The 18,849-nt window shown below is 60.6% G+C and overlaps 1 gene segment (V, D, J or C); it reads left to right on the top strand.

The window, feature by feature from the left end:
• The first annotated feature begins 1,512 nt into the window (after window positions 1-1,512).
• Window positions 1,513-5,086, top strand: LOC118714881. The segment is given in 4 exon segments: window positions 1,513-1,624; window positions 1,839-2,177; window positions 2,361-2,741; window positions 4,890-5,086. Coding segments are annotated over 4 exon segments (1,029 nt in total).
• The last annotated feature ends 13,763 nt before the right edge of the window (window positions 5,087-18,849 follow it).

The raw sequence follows: 18,849 nt of genomic DNA, 5'->3' as shown, positions 1-18,849 counted from the left end.
GGGCTGAGCTGGGCTGGGCTGAGCTGAGCTGAGCTGGGCTGGGTTGAGCTGGGCTGGGTTGAGCTGTGCTGGGCTGAGCTGAGCTGAGCTGGGTTGAGCTGAGCTGGGCTGAGCTGGGCTGAGCTGAGCTGAGCTGAGCTGGGCTGGGCTGAGCTGGGCTGGGCTGGGCTGGGCTGAGCTGGGCTGGGCTGAGCTGTGCTGGGTTGAGCTGAGCTGGGATGAGCTGGGCTGAGCTGGGCTGGGCTGAGCTGAGCTGGGTTGAGCTGAGCTGGGATGAGCTGGGCTGAGCTGGGCTGGGCTGAGCTGGGCTGAGCTGGGCTGAGCTGGGCTGAGCTGTGCTGGGCTGAGCTGGGCTGGGATGAGCTGGTGAGCTGAGTGTCTGGGCTGAGCTGAGCTGAGCTGGGTGAACTGGGCTGAACTGGGCTAAGTGAACTTGGCTGGGCTGGGCTGGGCTGAGTTGGGCTGAGATGAGTGAACTGGGCTGAGCTGGGCTGAGCTGGCTACCAGCTGGCGAATGGGAGAAGGTGGGTTCAGTATGGATCACCTGCAGAGACAGTTCCCCACCCAGGTGCCCCTGTGTTTCCCAGGCACATGAGGGCTATGCAGTCTCAGAAGTACATGTGCCCTCTCTGCTCCCACCAATGCCCCTGAGGGAATCAGGAACAGACAAGGGTGGCCTGTGTGCCCAGCCTGTCTGGGTGGGACACCTCACAGGGCTGGTTAGGTTGAGTCTCTGAATTTCGTAGGCCCTGGAGTGGACCTCTGCTTGCCAGAGCTTGTGGTGATTTGCAGAGGGAATGGCTAGACTGGACTCTGACCGGGGAACTCTGAGCGGCCCACATAAGCCCAGGCCCCTCTCCTCTGTGTGCCCCCAGCACAGCAGGCTGGCCCTCAGGGCAGGCCAGTTACAGGCCCAAACCCCTCGGTGCTCCCCTGTGTCTCTCTCTGGGCCCACCTTTCATGACCCCCAAACTCTGAGAGACATGGCCACGCCCACTGCACAGAAGGAGAGGAGGCCCCTGTGGGGTCCACAGACCCAACTGGTCCATGGAGAGCCATGTGGGTGACATGGCCCCATCCACACGTGGCCTGTGCAAGGAGCGTGTCCTGGTCCATGTGCTGCAGCTCTGAGCAGCGTGTCCAGAAACAGTGCTGCTGGACTCGATGGCCAGTCCCTGCCCGAGTGCCAGCCTTCAGGATGAGTGTTCCAGGGGTCGTCACTTGCCCTCCAGGGCCTGTTTGCCCAGGGCAGAGGCGGTGGGCTTCGTCCCCTTCGCATGGGGCTGTCAGAGGTCTCACGGCGTGTCCTGTGTTGCAGCAAACAACCCCACCAGCCCCACGCTCTTCCCAATGACCTTCCGGAGCACCACACCGACCGACCCGGTGGTCATCGGCTGCCTGATCCAGGACTTCTTCCCATCAAAGCCCATGGACGTGAGCTGGGACAGCAGCGGGTCAGGCTCCTCCATCAGCACCGTCCTCCCCATATTCACCTCCCGGGGCCTCTACACCATGGTCAGCCAGCTGACCCTGCCGGCCAGCCAGTGCCCGGCGAGCGGATTCCTAAAGTGCCACGTGAGGCACAACTCCAGCCCCAGCCGGACGGTGAACGTGCCCTGCCCAGGTCAGAGGTCGGGCCAGGGCGGGGTGGGGGCCATCAGGTTCCTATGGTGGAACCACCATGCCCACCGGGGCTCCCCTTACACAGGAGGGAGCTCAGTCCGGCCCCCCGCAGAGGCTGGGAGAGGGCGAGGGCGGGGCTGGAGCAGGAGGAGGGAAGGGGATGTGGCCCAAGGGCACTGAGATCTCTGCCTCCCTCTCAATTTTCATTGACCCAGACATTAATACATCAACAGTGATCAAAGGCTCGTGCTGCCAGCCCCGCCTGACCCTGCACCCGCCGGCCCTCGAGGACCTGCTGCTGAACTCCAATGCCAGCCTCACGTGCACGCTGAGTGGCCTGAGAGACCCTAAGGGTGCCAGCTTCACCTGGCAGCCCACCGGTGGGAAGGAGGCCATCCAGCAGGCCCCGCAGAGCGACGCCTGCGGCTGCTACAGCGTGTCCAGCGTCCTGCCGGGCTGCGCCGAGCCGTGGAACCGCGGGCAGAGCTTCTCCTGCACCGCCAACCACCCTGAGGCCACCAGCCCGCTCACTGCCACCATCGCCAGACCCTCAGGTGGGCCGGGCCCCGCCCCAGGATCGCCCCACTCCCCACGGTGGGCCAGGCGTCCCCCTAAGCCTGCCTGCCCCCGCCCGGCATCCACTCACATTCTAGTGAGGGAAACTGGGCACAGGTACCCTGCGGGCTGAGGGGTTCTGTCCTCCCTGCCCGGCCCCTGACCAGCTCCTCTGCCCCCAGGGAGCACCTTCCCACCCCAGGTCCACCTGCTGCCGCCGCCCACAGAGGAGCTGGCCCTCAACGAGCTGGTGACGCTGACATGCGTGGTGCAGGGCTTCTACCCCGGAGACGTGCTGGTGCGGTGGCATCACGAGAACCAGGAGCTGCCCCGAGAGAAGTTCCAGACGTGGAGCCCGCTGCCCGAGGACGGCCAGGGCGGCCCCAGGTTCATCACGACCAGCGTGCTGCGTGTGGAAACGGAGGCGTGGAAGAACGGGGACAACTTCTCCTGCACGGTGGGCCACGAGGCCCTGCCCCTGAGCTTCACACAGAAGACCATCAACCGCCTGGCGGGTAAACCCACCCACGTCAACGTGTCCGTGGTCATGTCCGAGGTGGAAGGCATATGCTACTGAGCCACCCGCCCCCGCCCTGCCCTTGAATAAACTCCGTGCTCGCCCGAAGCAGCCACCATCCCTCCAGCGCCTGTCTTGATCCTCTCAGCCGGGCACCTCGGGGGGGAGGGGGGAGCCCTCGCTCGCAGGCGTGCATGTGTGTGTGTGTGTGTGTGTGTGTGTGCGCGCGCACGTGAGTGTATGCGCCTGAGTGTAAGCGTGAGTGTGAGCATGTGAGCATGAGTGTGAGCGTGAGTGTGAGCGCCTGAGTGTGAGTGTGCGTGTGAGTGCGTGGTGCACAGTGCTTGAGGCCAAGATGGAGTGAAGCCTGAGGCTGGCAGCGCCCTGGAGGAATACACGGCGTGGTGGGCCCTGAGGCACGGACACCATGGAAGGTCCTACTTGTCTCAGAAGCCGCCTCGAGGCGTAGCGGGAGGGAGAGAGGCAGAAGGGAGCAGGACAGCCAGGGCGGGGTCTGTGCCAACCTGCCAGGCCAGGGCATGAGGGGAAGGCATGGAAGGGCTGGGTTCCAGGGCCCCTCACCCCCAGTACCACACAGAGATGCAGGCCAGCCCACTGACTCACAAGGAAAGGGACCGCACACCGGGGGTGCACATGGATGTGCACACATGTTCTCCACGTGCTCATACATTGATACACACACACACACTGAGCCTTGCAGGTGCAGGAAGTTCATGGCCCAGGCCCAGCTTCGAGAAGGCAAGGGGAGTCCCCATCCAAGCCCTCAGTGGGTTTTCCCCAGGCCCAGCACTCTGTCCCAGGTCCCTCCTGGCCCAAACCACAGGGCATGGGCAGGTGTGAGGAGGGGCAGAGAGACAGCTCCCACCAGGACCCCTCTCATCTTCTGTGTGGGGCCTCTGGCAAGGGGAATGAGGGGGACCAGAATGGAAAGGGCAGTCCCATGACACGGGGCCCCAGGGCCCCACAAGGGGGCAGCGAGGGCCCTGCTCTTGTCTTAGAGACCTTCTGGGCCTCCCCAGGGGACCTGGCCTTCGGGCTACCTCCCTCTGTTCCCAGGGCCAAGGTCAGGGGAGAACTCCTAACGACCCTGCCCACTGGTCCCCTCTCGAAGGTCCAGTCTCCCAAGGGCAGTGGGGAGAGCAAGGTGTTGGTGGCAGAAATGCTGCCATAGTGAAGGTGCCCCAGTCACCAGGGACCTAGGACCTGCCTGAGGAGAAGCTTCCTAAGGAGATTGGGAAAGGAGGAGAAATCAATAGATGAGGGGCTGAACCAGCAGATGGACAGAGGGCAGATAGGTGGATGGACTGTAGGATATACAATGGACGAAAGGATGGACAGATGGATGGGGATGGATGGATGAATGATGAATGGATAGGTGATGGAAGATGGATGGAGGATGGATGATGAATGGTGGATGGAGGATAAATGGGGGATGGATGGATGGATGGATGGATGGATGGATGGATGGATGGATAATGAATGGAGGATGGATATTGGATGAATAATGGATAGGTGGTTGAGTGGGTAGATGGATGGATGGCCGAATGAATGGATAATTGGATGTATCAGCATGTGACAAGCAGGACCCAATTCTATGCCCTAGGATGGCAGTATGCCCTAGGATCCTGAAGCCAGCACGGCTGCCTGGCCTTCACTGGGCCCTCCTTCATGCTCCTTGTAGCTCAGGGGGACAGAAGGCCCTGGTCACGCCCACCCAGCCCTCACTATATGAACCTCAGCCCCAGATCCACGCCTCAAAGTGGGGCAGCTGGAAGGTGGGCTCGTCCATCCCCTCCGGCCCCTTCAGGGCCCAGGCCGGCTCAGCCGAGAGCAGGGGTGTGGCAAGGACACAGACAGGCCTTGGGCTCGAGCTCTCTTTGAGCAGCAAAGGCAGTGCCCACCCTCCCGCCCTGCCAGCTCCATCTCCCTAAGGCGGGCCAAGACCCTTCCAGACAGACCCTGTGGACATCTCCAGAGCCGCCATGGCCCCAGCCCCTTCCCCGGGCACCTGCCACCTCCTCTCCAAGGCCGCCTAGCCTGTGAATTAGGAACCACACTGCTGTGTCCCGACCCTGGGGTGCGGGGAGGGGAAGGGAGGGCAATGGCTCAGCCCACACCCACACAGGCGCACGCCTTGCGAGCCCAGGCCTGGCAGACTCTCGGTGTCTTGCAGACTACCAGGAGTGGCTTCCCTGTGTGCTGATAGACCGGTCCCAGGAGGACAGGGAGGAGGACGCCCCGGGAGCCAGCCTGTGGCCCACCACGGTCACCCTGCTCACCCTCTTCCTGCTCAGCCTCTTCTACAGCACAGCACTGACCGTGACGAGTGTCCGGGGCCCACCCAGCAGCAGGGAGCGCCCCCCGTTCTGAGCTGGAGCCAGTCAAGCACAGGTGGGGGCAAGGAGACAGCGTGGTGGGCTAACGTGGCATGGGGCCCCCGGCTAGCAGGGAAGCAGATGCCACAGGGGGTCTGGAATCTGAGGGAGGCCGTCCCTCACGGACATCGAGGACATGGGCAGGCCGGGCCCAGAGCACAAATGTCCCCCCTACGGGGTCAGGGAATCTGCTTCTCACCAGGTGCATTCGCTGCAGGTTCCATCCAGTCTGCCTGAGCCAGCCTGGAGCAGGGTGGAGCATTGGCCAGGACTCTGCCCCCTCAGGAGCAGCCCCAGGCCTGACCCTCCTGTGTTTGCAAGAAGGAGCATGGAAGAGCCTCCCAGAGCCCAAGCGGACCCCAGAGCCAAGCCCAGCTGGAAGCACCCGCCCATCCCCACACGGCCTTCCTGGCACAATAAACTGTGACAAGCACAGAGGCTCTCTGACTCTGAATGAGGGGAGGGTGCAGGGGCTGGGGGAGGCTTCGGGAAGAAGGGTACCAACCTCATGCCCCAAGGCAGGTTCACAGTGAACATGGAGACGGGGCCCCCTGCCAAGGCCTCCAGACCGGTTCCCACATAAGGCACAGGTGTGAACAAAAGCAGGTCTCACCAAGGGGAATGTAAACAAGATCCTCACGGGAAGGGGCCCAGCTCCCTGGTCCTTGTCATGGGCACTGGGGCTGATCACTGGACCCCGGTCCTTGTCACTGGGGCCGAGTCCTTGTCACTGTACCCTGATCTAGATCACTGGGCCCTAATCCTGACCACTGAGCCCTGGTTCTCATCACTGGGCCCTGGTCCTGAGCCCTGAACCCCAGTCCTGCTCACTGGGCCCTGATCCTGGTCACTTGGCCCTGGTCCTGGTCACTGGGCCCAGGTCACTGGGCCCTGGTCCTGGTCACTGGGCCCTGGTCCTGGTCACTGGGCCCTGGTCCTGATCATTGGGCCCTGGTCACTGGGCCCTGGTCCTGGTCACTGGGCCCTGGTCCTGATCATTGGGCCCTGGTCACTGGGCCCTGGTCCTGGTCACTGGGCTCTGGTCCTGGTCATTGGGCCCTGGTCCTGCTCATTGAGCCTGGTCCTGGTCACTGGGCCCTGGTCACTGGGCCCTGATCCTGGTCACTGAGCCCTGGTCACTGGGCCCTGGTCCTGGTCACTGGGCCCTGGTCACTGGGTCCTGGTCCTGGTCATTGGGCCCTGGTCCTGGTCACTGGGCCCTGGTCACTGGGTCCTGGTCCTGGTCACTGGGCCCTGGTCCTGGTCACTGAGCCCTGGTCCTGGTCACTGGGCCCTGGTCACTGAACCCTGGTCACTGGGTCCTGGTCTTGGTCACTGGGCCCTGGTCACGGGGCTCTGGTCCTGGTCACTGGGCCCTGGTCCTGGTCACTAGGTCCTGGTCCTGGTCATTGGGCCCTGGTCCTGGTCACTGGGCCCTGGTCACTGGGCCCTGGTCCTGGTCACTGGGCCCTAGTCTTGGTCACTGAGCCCTGGTCCTGGTCACTGGGCCCTGGTCACTGAACCCTGGTCACTGGGCCCTGGTCCTGGTCACTGGGCCCTGGTATGGGTAACTGGGCCCTGGTCACTGAACCCTGGTCATTGGGTCCTGATCCTGGTCACTGGGCCCTGGTCCTGGTCACTGAGCCCTGTTCCGGGTCACTGGGCCCTGGTCACTGGGCCCTGGTCACTGGGCCCTGGTCACTGGGCCTGGGCCTGGTCACTGGGCTCTGGTCCTGGTCACTGGGCCCTGGTCCTGGTCACTAGGTCCTGGTCCTGGTCATTGGGCCCTGGTCCTGGTCACTGGGCCCTGGTCACTGGGCCCTGGTCCTGGTCACTGGGCCCTAGTCTTGGTCACTGAGCCCTGGTCCTGGTCACTGGGCCCTGGTCACTGAACCCTGGTCACTGGGCCCTGGTCCTGGTCACTGGGCCCTGGTATGGGTAACTGGGCCCTGGTCACTGAACCCTGGTCATTGGGTCCTGATCCTGGTCACTGGGCCCTGGTCCTGGTCACTGAGCCCTGTTCCGGGTCACTGGGCCCTGGTCACTGGGCCCTGGTCACTGGGCCCTGGTCACTGGGCCTGGGCCTGGTCACTGGGCTCTGGTCCTGGTCACTAGGCCCTGGTCCTGGTCACTGGGCCCTGGTCCTGGTCACTGAGCCCTGATCCTGGTCACTGGGCCATGGTCTGGGTCACTGGGCTCTGGTCACTGGGCCATGGTCCTGGTCACTGGGCCCTGGTCACTGGGCCCTGGTCTGGGTCACTGGATCCTGGTCCTGGTCACTGGGCCCTGGTCCTGGTCACTCAGCCCTGGTCCTGGTCACTGGGCCCTGGTCCTGGTCACTCGGCCAGGTACAAGTCTTATTTTCTTATTTCCACCTGCTCTGCCTCACTGTCCTTGAGGGTCACTGGGCACAGAGGCCTCCGTGGGAGAGGGCTTGGGGCACGGGGGTGTGGGGTGTGCAGGCGTGGGAGGCACGGGTGTTTGTATTCTCTTGTTTTTCTCGTTCTTCTCAAGCCTCCGGTACCGTATCACCTGCTGAAACTTCCAAAATTACCCCTCAGGCCGCTGAGTCATTGTGAGCCCGCCAGCAGGTGTCCCAGCCAGAGCCTGCAGTGCTGAGGTCTCGCCCCGAACCGAGAGCCGGCCAGGTGGCAGGCCTGGGCCATGGGCCAAGCCCAGAGGAAACTTCTGGAGCAGGAGGCCCCAGAGCCTGCAGAGTGCCTACCCACAGCAGCTCCCACAGAGCAGGGTCAGCCAAGCTCCCCCAGACCAACAAAGGTCAGCAGGTCAATCAAGGTCAGACCTCAGAGAGACCAAGTTCAGCCAAGATTACACATAGGTCAGCCCAGCGTCCTCCATGGTCAGCCAGGGTCAAGTAGGTCAGCTCAGGGTCAACCAGGGTCAGCCTGAACGGTACCCAGATGTGTGTGGACCAGCTGGCCAGGGAGACTCCAGGGTATCCCAACGCCAGACCCACTGGCCTTGGTTGTCATGTCATGAGGGTCAAGATGACCCCATTCCCTTCATTCCTTCCTCACATGTCACCTGGGAACCTTCTGGAAGGAGCAGCCTCCTCATCACCATATGGTGACTGTGGAGCCATGACCAGGCTTATGGAGGCCAAGGTCAGCCAGGCCCGGCTGGTGTGGCTCCGTGGTTGAGTGACAACCCAGGAACCAGGAGGTCACCATTCTGTCCCCGGTCAGGGCCCAGGCCCAGGTTGCTGGCTTGATCCCTGATGGGGTCGTGCCAGAAGCAGCCTATCCGTGAGGTAGCCCCTCTCATCATTGATGTTTCTCTCTCCCCCTCTCCCTTCCTCTCTCTCTGAAAATCAATAAAAACATTTGAGAAAAAAAAGAAGGCGAAGGTCAGGCAGGGCCTGTGAGCTCAGCCACGAAGCCCCCACACCTGCTGTTCTGACGTTACCACTCGGCCAGGTTCTCGGGCAGCTGACTGGCCACTGGACTCTGCAGCCCGCAGCCCTCCCAAGCCTGTAGCCACGACACCCCAGGCCCGGGCAGCACTGCCCACTCCCGGGGCCTACACCCCACACATCCCTCCCTCCTGCTTCCCCTGTGTGGAGCCCACAGCCGGGGGCAGAGCGTGGCACAGCCCTGGGACCCCAGCAGACATCCTGTGGGCCCCAGAACCAGACAGGCACGACCCACAGGCTCATGGCAGGGCCCACAGCCCACACCCAGGGACACTGCACCAAAGTCAGAGACAGAGAGAGACAGAGGCAGACAAAGACAGGGACAGTGAGAGACAGGAACAGGGACAGGGAGAGAGAAAGAGACAGAGGCAGACAGGGACAGAGAGAGAGACAGAGACACAGAGACAGAGACAGGGACACAGACAGAGACAGAGATACAGACAGAGGCACAGACACAGACACAGAGACACAGACACAGAGACACAGACACAGAGACACAGAAACAGACACAGAGACAGACACAGACACACAGATACAGAGACAAGGACAGAGACAGGGACACAGACACAGACAGACACAGACACAGAGACACAGACACAGAGACATAGACACAGACACAGACACAGACGGAAACACAGATACACACAGACACAGACAAAGACACAGACACAGAGACAGGGACACAGACACAGACAGACACAGACACAGAGACACAGACACAGACAGACACAGACACAGAGACACAGACACAGAGACATAGACACAGACACAGACACAGAGACAGGGACACAGACACAGACAGAGACACAGACATACAGACACAGGGACACAGACAGAGAGAGAGACACAGACACACAGACAGACACACGGACACACAGACAGACACGCAGACACACAGACACAGACACACAGACACAGTCACACAGACACAGACACAGTCACACAGACATAGACACAGACACACAGACGCAGTCACACAGACACAGACACAGTCACACAGACACAGACACAGACACACAGACACAGACGCAGTCACACAGACACAGACACAGTCACACAGACACAGACACAGACACAGTCACACAGACACAGACACACAGACACAGACACACAGACACAGACAGAGAGGCAGAATGGGAGACACAGAGCCAGGCCCAGAAATGAGGACCCAGGGGATAAATACCCTGAGAGGAAGGGGCAGCAAAGGGAGCAGCAGGCCCAGGAGCCAGATGTGAGCCCCTCACACACATACACACACACACACACACACACACACACACACACACCACTTGCACAATCAGTCACAATCTGCCCTGCACCACAGAGCATTTACATGGTTCCCAGCCACTGCCCAGCCTTTTCACTCAAGTCACACGTTTCCCTCACATCCAGAGATGGACAGACACACACTCACACCCACACATTTACTTATGGGCACACATTCATCTATCACACCTCCTCTCACACATTCAACTCATCACACTCTCACACACTCTTACAGCCACAGGCTCTCACAGTCACATTCTCACAGTCACATACCTGGTTCACACTCTCACACTCACAAAGTCACACTCACACAATCACATGCCCTATCACACACACACTCTCTCACAATCACAGACTCTCACAGTCACACATTCTTTCACACACACACTCTTGCACACCCACGTGCTCACTCACACTCCCTCTCATGCACAGCCCCCCTTTGGGCTAAGGGAGACCCACGGAGGCTCACTCCGGCCTGGCTGCTCCCTGTGGGGTGAACATGCTGAGTGTGGGGTCCACCAGCCCACGGCTCACCCCTCGTGCCCGGCCTGCCTGGGGCCTCCTCTGGGAGGGATGTGAGCTCTGTGCTGGGGGAGGCCCCCAGCACCAGTGGAGTGGGGCCCAGGGGAGGTCAGCAGAGCTGGAGCGGCGGGTGAGGCAGAGCTGTGCTGTGTGGATGGGGACAGAGCAGGTCGGACCCCCTGCAGCTCCGGGTCTGGCCCCCGAGGTTGCTGGGACACCCTCCAGCCCTCTGCCCTGTGCAGTCGCTGAGCACAGGCCTCGGGAAAACCCAGGTGCCTGGGCCCAACGCGGGGCTGGGAGGGGGCCTGGGGCCACAGCACCAGGAGAGGCAAGAGGCCTGGGACTAGGGCTCTGGGACCCCAGTCTGAGGGCCTGGGGCTGGGGCAGGACCCCATGAGGGACTGGCAGCTGAGGGCCTGGGCCCGCTGTCCCTGGGGATGGTGCCCGGGACAGGCACAGAGCAGGGCACCCAGCACTGAGTGACGGTGATGGGTACAGCCAGGTTCCCAGAGGCGGGGAGAGCCTAGAGGAGAGGGAGGGCCTGGCAGGGCCGATGTGGGGCTGGGGGTCTTGGGGGATGGAGGCGGCCAAGCTTATCCTGGGGACAGTGAGCAGCGGCAGCAGGCAGGCTGGGGACAGAGAGGAGGAAGGCCAGGGGGTGACCAGGCCTGAGGGTGGCTGAGCTCAAGCCCAGGCATGGCCCTGCACTGACGCCCCCTGGCTGCACGAGGGCAGGAGGCAGAGGGAGGGGGGAGCCTGGGGAGGCCACGGGCCTGAGGCCAGGTTTTCTCCGAGGCCCGGGGGCTGCCTCGCCAGCACAGCGACTGCACAGGGCAGGGGGCTCGAGGGCGACCCAGCAACCTCGAGGCCAGACCCGGAGCTGCAGGGGGGCCCGACCTGCTCTGTCCCCATCCCACACAGCCCGGCTCTGCTTCACCCACCGCTCCAGCTCTGCTGACCTCCCCACGGCCCCACTCCACTGATGCTTGGGGCCTCCCCCAGCACAGAGCTCACATCCCTCCCAGAGGAGGCCCCAGGCAGGCCGGGCACGAGGGGTGAGCCGTGGGCTGGTGGACCCCACACTCAGCATGTTCACCCCACAGGGAGCAGCCAGGCCAGAGTGAGCCTCCGTGGGTCTCCCTTAGCCCAAAGGGGGGCTGTGCATGAGAGGGAGAGTGAGTGAGCACGTGGGTGTGCAAGAGTGTGTGATAGTGAGTGTGTGAGAGTGAGTGTGATGGATGAGTTGGGCCTTGTTTCTGCCCATGTCAGAGGGAAGCTGTGGGGAGAGAGGCCTGGTCAGGGTCAGTGCTTATGCACGTGGATCATTCTGGAAAGAGCAGGGCGCCTGGCCCTCCCAAGTCTCCAGTTTTCCGAATAACAAGCTCATCTCCCGCTTCCGGTGCTCAGTGAGGCTCCCTGGACACACCCACCACCAGCCCCCAAGGTGCCCCCCAGCCTGACACCCACAGGCAGCCCCCCAGCCTGACACCCCCATGGGCAGCCCCCCAGCCTGACACCCACAGGCAGCCCCCCAGCCTGACACCCCACAGGCAGCCCCCCAGCCTGACACCCCATGGGCAGCCCCCCAGCCTGACACCCACAGGCAGCCCCCCAGCCTGACACCCCACAGGCAGCCCCCCAGCCTGACACCCCACAGGCAGCCCCCCAGCCTGACACCCCCATGGGCAGCCCCCAAGCCTGACACCCCCATGGGCAGCCCCCTGGGCCTTCTTCAGAGCTGTCCTCCAGGCACCTCCCAATGTTGGCAGTGACACCATCTGCCAGAGCACCAGCTGGTTGGCACCACAGACATCAGTGCTGTGCCACCCCACCCACACTCAGTGCCGCCCCTCAGCACCCTCACTGGTCACTCGTGTGGCCCCCACAGCACCCAGAGCCTGGAAGAGGGAGCTTCACTGGCACTCCTCCACTGCCCAGCCCAGGGCCTGGCACATCCTGGCTGCCACGGCCCAGCCCCAGCCCAGCCACATGGTTCCTGTTCTCCTCCGGTCCTATGGGGACGCTCTGTGCTGAGCCGCCACCATGGGGCTGGGGGCTGCACTGTCAGGGTCTCTGGGCCCCATGCCAAGCTCTGGGCCCTCAGGGCCCACTGTTCCCCCCCCTCCCCCCCCCCCGCCACCCATCCTCCTCCCCCCCACACACACACACACACAGGTGTGGGGGTCTCCTCTCAGTTTCTCCCTAGTGACTCATCTGGCAAACATGGCCCAGAGGGTACATGCAAATGGCTGTTTGTTTTGCACGAAAACCTTCCCTATCACCCCAGAGGCTGTTCCAGAAATAGCTTGCCAGTTCCCCACCTGCAGCCCTGCAGCCACAGGCCTCCCCGCCCCCTCCGCCCTCTCCTCCTCCCCCGCCCCCCCACCCCATCCTCTCCCATGGCCGGGCCACAGGGCTCAGAGACCCTTCCGCGAGGCAGAGCCCCCGGCCCACCAGGCCGGTCAGTGGCCAGGCGACCACCTGACACGGTGAATTCTGTGAACGAACTGCTCTGAGCTGGTTTCCGTCCCTGAGACCCAGGCCCCGCTGCTGGCGCGCGTCCAGGGGCAGAGGACAAGCTGCTGGACCCTGCCTGTCCCATCCACAGGCCGGCTCAGCAGGGGGCTATCCCAAGGTCTCCCGCGATGGGCACAGGGGCTGCGGTGGTCAGAGCCTGAGCCCTCGTCCCTGTCGCCTCCCGAGCCCGCCAGCCCCGGCCTGTCCACCCTCACTCGGCCCCGGCCCGGCCAGACACCCCCGTCCACCTGAGCCTCTGGTTCCATCTCCCCTGGACCCTCTCCTCGGCCCTGGTCCTCGCCTCCTCGTCTCCTCTCTGTCTCTGTCTCTTGGCTTCCCTCGGTCTCCCTGGATCTCCAGCTCCGTGTCTCTCTCTCTCTCTCTCTAGCCCTGTGTCTGTCTGTCTCCCTCTCTGTCTCTCTCCATGGATCTGTCTCTGTCGCTCTGTGTCTGTCTATCTCCATCTCTTGTCTTTTCCTCCATCCATCTCTCCTTCTTCCTCTCTGTCTGTCTCTCCCTTCTCCATCCGTCTGTCCCTGTCTCGGCCTGGACAATCAGGATGGGCCAGGCTCCCTGCTCTTTCCAGGGCGATCCGGGCTCCACCCTCACCAGAAGGTTCCCAGCTGACAAGTGAGGAAGGAGGGAGAGGAGTGGGCCCAGCCCGACCCCCGTGACAGAGACACGTGGGCCTGGTCCCTGGGGTCCCTGGGCTGGCGGGTGCACCCCCTGTGGGCCCAGCTGGGGGTCACAGCCAGGCAGCATGGCCAGCGGCGGCCACACCCACTCAGTTCTGAGGAGGGGGCTGCCCCAGTGCCCACCACCCGGTCCACAGCACAAGGACAATGACTGTGCCTGGACTCCGGCCTCGGACCCCAGCCGCAGGCTGCAGTGGGCACGCTGGGCACCCCCACAGGCCTCGCCCATGCGGCCTTCTCAGCAAGTGTTTTCACATGGGCCTTCACCGTGCCCACCAACACGGAGGAGGGCTCCACTGGACACGAACACGTGTGACATTGACACGCCAGGCGTGGGAGGCGGACACACACACCCCACCTCCACCTGGACCCCAGGCTCCCGGGCTCAGTCAGGGCAAAGCCAGGTGCCCACTGGCCCTGTGGTCCTCCTCACGGCCTCTGCCCCCCTCCCAGCCTGCCGCTCCAGCTGCCCCCAAGCCCCAGGATAAGCCTGCCCCCTCCCCAACCCCCCAGCCCTACACGTGGCCCCACCAGGCCCTCCCTCTGCCCTGGGAACCCTGGCAGCCTCCATCACTGCCAGGCAGTGCTGGGTGCCCTGCTCTGAGCCCTTCCTGGGCCAGCTCTGTCCCCAAGGCAGCCGCCCGAGCCCCTGGCTGCCAGCACCTCATGGGATCCTGTCCCAGCCCCAGGCCTGAACCCCCGCTGCCAGCACCTCATGGGGTCCTGCCCCAGCCCCAGGCCCTCAGACTGGGGTCCGGGAGCCTTGTCCCAGGTCTCCTGCGTCCCCTGATGCCGTGGCCCCAGGCCCCCTCCCAGTCCCGTGTCCGGGCCCAGGCAGCTGGGTTTTCTCCGAGGCCCGGGGGCTGCCTCGCCAGCACAGTGACCTGCACAGGGCAGAGGGCTGGAGGGTGTCCCAGCAACCTCGGGGGCCTGACCCGGAGCTGCAGGGGGTCCGACCTGCTCTGTCCCCATCCCACACAGCCCGGCTCTGCCTCACCCGCCGCTCCAGCTCTGCTGACCTCCCCACGGCCCCACTCCGCTGGTGCTTGGGCCTCCCCCAGCACAGAGCTCACATCCCTCCCAGAGGAGGCCCCAGGCAGGCCGGGCACGAGGGGTGAGCCGTGGGCTGGTGGACCCCACACTCAGCATGTTCACCCCACAGGGAGCAGCCAGGCCGGAATGAGCCTCCGTGGGTCTCCCTTAGCCCAAAGGAGGGCTGTGCATGAGAGGGAGTGTGAGTGAGCACGTGGGTGTGCAAGAGTGTGTGATAGTGAGTGTGTGAGAGTGAGAGTGAGGACAAAAGGAGCCACATCCTGACCTGACAAGCTCAGGGGAGGCCTGCATGGTGGTTGTACAAACTCAGAGACCTAAAATAACCACAAAAGATGGTCTGGCCAAAACCGGCGTGGCTCAGTGGATAGAGCGTCAGCCTGCGGACTGAGAGGTTCAGGGTTCAATTCTGGTCAAAGTCACGTACCTTGGTTGCGGGCACACCCCAGTAGGGGGTGTGCAGGAGGCAGCTGATTGATGATTCTCTCTCATCGATGTTTCTAACTCTCTATCCTCTCTCTTCCTCTCTGTAAAAAAATCAATAAAATATATTTTTTCAAAAAAAAGTAGTTAAAATATATATATGGTCTGAAAATGAAATATGTAACTACAAATAGGTTATGGTGTGTAGTCAAGTCCTAGATTGATATTCTCTCTGACAAAAATCAACTTAGCTCTTTCCTGAGACCATTTGCCTTCCTGCCTCTAAGATAACACATCTGTGAGAGTCTGAGTAACATGTAACTTCCCTTTTTCTGGAGCCCCTGGGGCACAACCAAATGTGCTGGGCCCCAGGACAGATGCCTCAAATTCCTTCTTTATCATGTTCATTGTTCCTATACCCACCTAAGTATGTGTCCATCATTTTACTTTTTATCCAATCCCAGGGATTTTCCCCGCTTTGCTTTCTCCCCCCTCCTTACTCCATCACCAACGGATTTCATGTAACCCACCTATGTCCCTCCTTTGATTGCAATGTAGAAATACAGATATAGCCCGCCATTCTCTGGAGCATCATCTCAATCCATTGAGGTTCTGCTTCCCGGCATATGTCAACAGTTTGGCTCAAATAAACTCACAAAATTCTTCACAAGTGTAAATGATTTTTTCTTTTTACATTAACAAGTGTGTGAAAGAGTGTGAGTGTGAGAATGTCTGGCTGTGACACAAGGTGAGTTTGTGAGAGTGAGCGTGTGTGTGTGTGTGTGTGTGTGTGTGAGTGTGAGAGTGACTGAGCGAGTGTGTGGGTGTGAGACAGTGTTACTCTGAGTGTGAGGGTGTCAGAGTGGGGTTATGTGAGGGTGTGTGTGATTATGAGTGTGTGACTGTGAGAGCGAGTATGTGCCTCTGAAATATGGGAAAGAATGTGTAGGTCTCTATGTTCATCTGTGTGTGTGTGTGTGTGTTATGAGCGTGTGGAGGCATGAGGGGAGTCTAGATGACTGTGTGGCTGTGTGTGTTGTGTGTAGGAGGGTGTGGTGGTGTGTTTCTCTCATGTCTGTGCATGTGGCTGTGCTGGGCAGAGGGTGGGTCTGTGTCTGGCCTGTCTCTGTCCAGATGGAGACACCTGTGCTGAGGCCCAGCTGCCCCGAGTGAGTCCCGGCCCTCCCAGCCGCTGCCCACGGCCAGCCTCCTCTCCTGTGCCCCTCCTGGGTGAGCTGGGGAGGGGCTCTGCCCACCCAGGGGTGCTGGGAAGCCTCAGTCCACTGAGCGCATGTGTGCCCGGCATGACTGTATGCAGACACACGTGATTCCCGCTCAGGCATTGCATGTGCCTGTACACAGAGGCACAGAAGCACACACTCGGACACGTGTGTGTGTCCACATGCACGTGCAGACGCAGACGCATGCACACACAGGCCTGAGAGTGGCCGCACACACCTCCCAGTGCTGGGGACACCCTCCCAGCCGTGGTGCCACGTCATGAACAAGTGCTGGTGCCCCTGTGCTGGGGGCAGGGCTGCCCTCCAGCCCGTCACTGCCCAGGGGCTGGTCACTGCTGTGGAGCCAGAGGCCAGGCCGGGGGGCCTTGTCCTGGAGTGAGGACAGCCAGCTGGGGGAGGGACTGAGCCACCGTCCACCTTACACACTCCCACACACTACCCACACTACACTACCTGTGCACACATCTGTACACACACCTCTATACCACACCCACACACCACACTGCCTGAGCACACAGCACACACTACACACCACACACCACACTGCCTGTGCACACAGCACACACTACACACTACACACACCACACTGCCTGTGCACACAGCACACACTACACACCACACACCACACTGCCTGTGCACACAGCACACACTACACACCACACACCACACACCACACTGCCTGTGCACACAGCACACACTACACACCACACACCACACTGCCTGTGCACACAGCACACACTACACACCACACACCACACTGCCTGTGCACACAGCACACACTACACACCACACACCACACTGCCTGTGCACACAGCACACACTACACACTACACTACACACCACACACCACACTGCCTATGCACACAGCACACACTACACACGACACTACACACCACACAGCACACTGCCTGTGCACACAGCACACACTACACACCACACACCACACTGCCTATGCACACAGCACACAGCACACACCTATACACAACACACATTACACACACCACACACCACAAAAACACACCACACACCACACACCACACTGCCTGTGCACACAGCACACACCACACACCACACACCACACTGCCTGTGCACACAGCACACACTACACACCACACACCACACTGCCTGTGCACACAGCACACAGCACACACTACACTACACACCACACACCACAAAAACACACCACACACCACACACCACACATCACACACACACACACCTATATATCACATACTACATATACACCTATGCATCACACACAACACACTAAACACCACACTGCCTGTGCACACAGCACACACTACACACCACACACCACACTGCCTATGCACACAGCACACAGCACACACCTATACACAACACACATCACACACACCACACACCACAAAAACACACCACACACCACACACCACACACACACCTATACATCACATACTACATATACACCTATGCATCACACACAACACACTACACACCACACTGCCTGTGCACACAGCACACAGCACACACCTATACACAACACACATCACACACCACACACCATACACCACACAAACACACCACACACCACACTGCCTATGCACACAGCACACAGCACACACCTATACACAACACACATCACACACACCACACACCACACATCACACACACACACACACACACACACACCTATACATCACATGCTACATATACACCTACACATCACACACTACACACCACACTGCCTGTGCACACAGCACACACACCTACACACCACACACACACCTATACACAACACACTATACACACACCTACATACCACAAACTAAACACACACCTACACACCATACACACACCTATACATCACACACTACACACCACACACCACACACTACACTGCCTGTGCACACAGAACACACCACACACACACACCACACCACACACTACACACTATACACTATACACTATATACCACATACCAGACACCTACACTCACTATACACATCTGAACATACACCACATGCCACATACACACCTACACACTACACACTACACACATCTACACACCACACACCACACACCACACACCTCCTACACATCACACCACACACACCTACACACCACACACCACACACTACACTGCCTGTGCACACAGCTCACACCACATACCACACACACACACACCACACACCACACGCTACACACTATATACCACACACCAGACACCTACACTCACTACACACATCTGAACACACACTACATACACACCTACACACCACACACTACACACACCTACACACCACACACCACACACTACACACCTCACATTACACACCTCACACCACACACCTATACTCACTACACACATCTGAACACACACCACACACCACACACACCTACACACCACACACTACACTATCTGTAATCACATCTGTATACACACCTATACGCCACATGCACTTACACACCACATAGTACACAACACACACACCTACACACCACACACCACACACCACACACCACACATGCACTACACACCCCACACACTAAACACTACACACCCCACACTACACATACATGCACATTCCACACATTCCTACACACTGCATACCTACTAGTACATACATCTACA

Source organism: Pipistrellus kuhlii, unplaced genomic scaffold (assembly GCF_014108245.1).
Source record: "Pipistrellus kuhlii isolate mPipKuh1 unplaced genomic scaffold, mPipKuh1.p scaffold_m20_p_107, whole genome shotgun sequence".
Lineage (NCBI taxonomy): Eukaryota > Metazoa > Chordata > Mammalia > Chiroptera > Vespertilionidae > Pipistrellus > Pipistrellus kuhlii.
The sequence above is the reverse complement of the archived record's forward strand: the minus strand, read 5'-3'. Positions and strand labels throughout refer to the sequence as shown.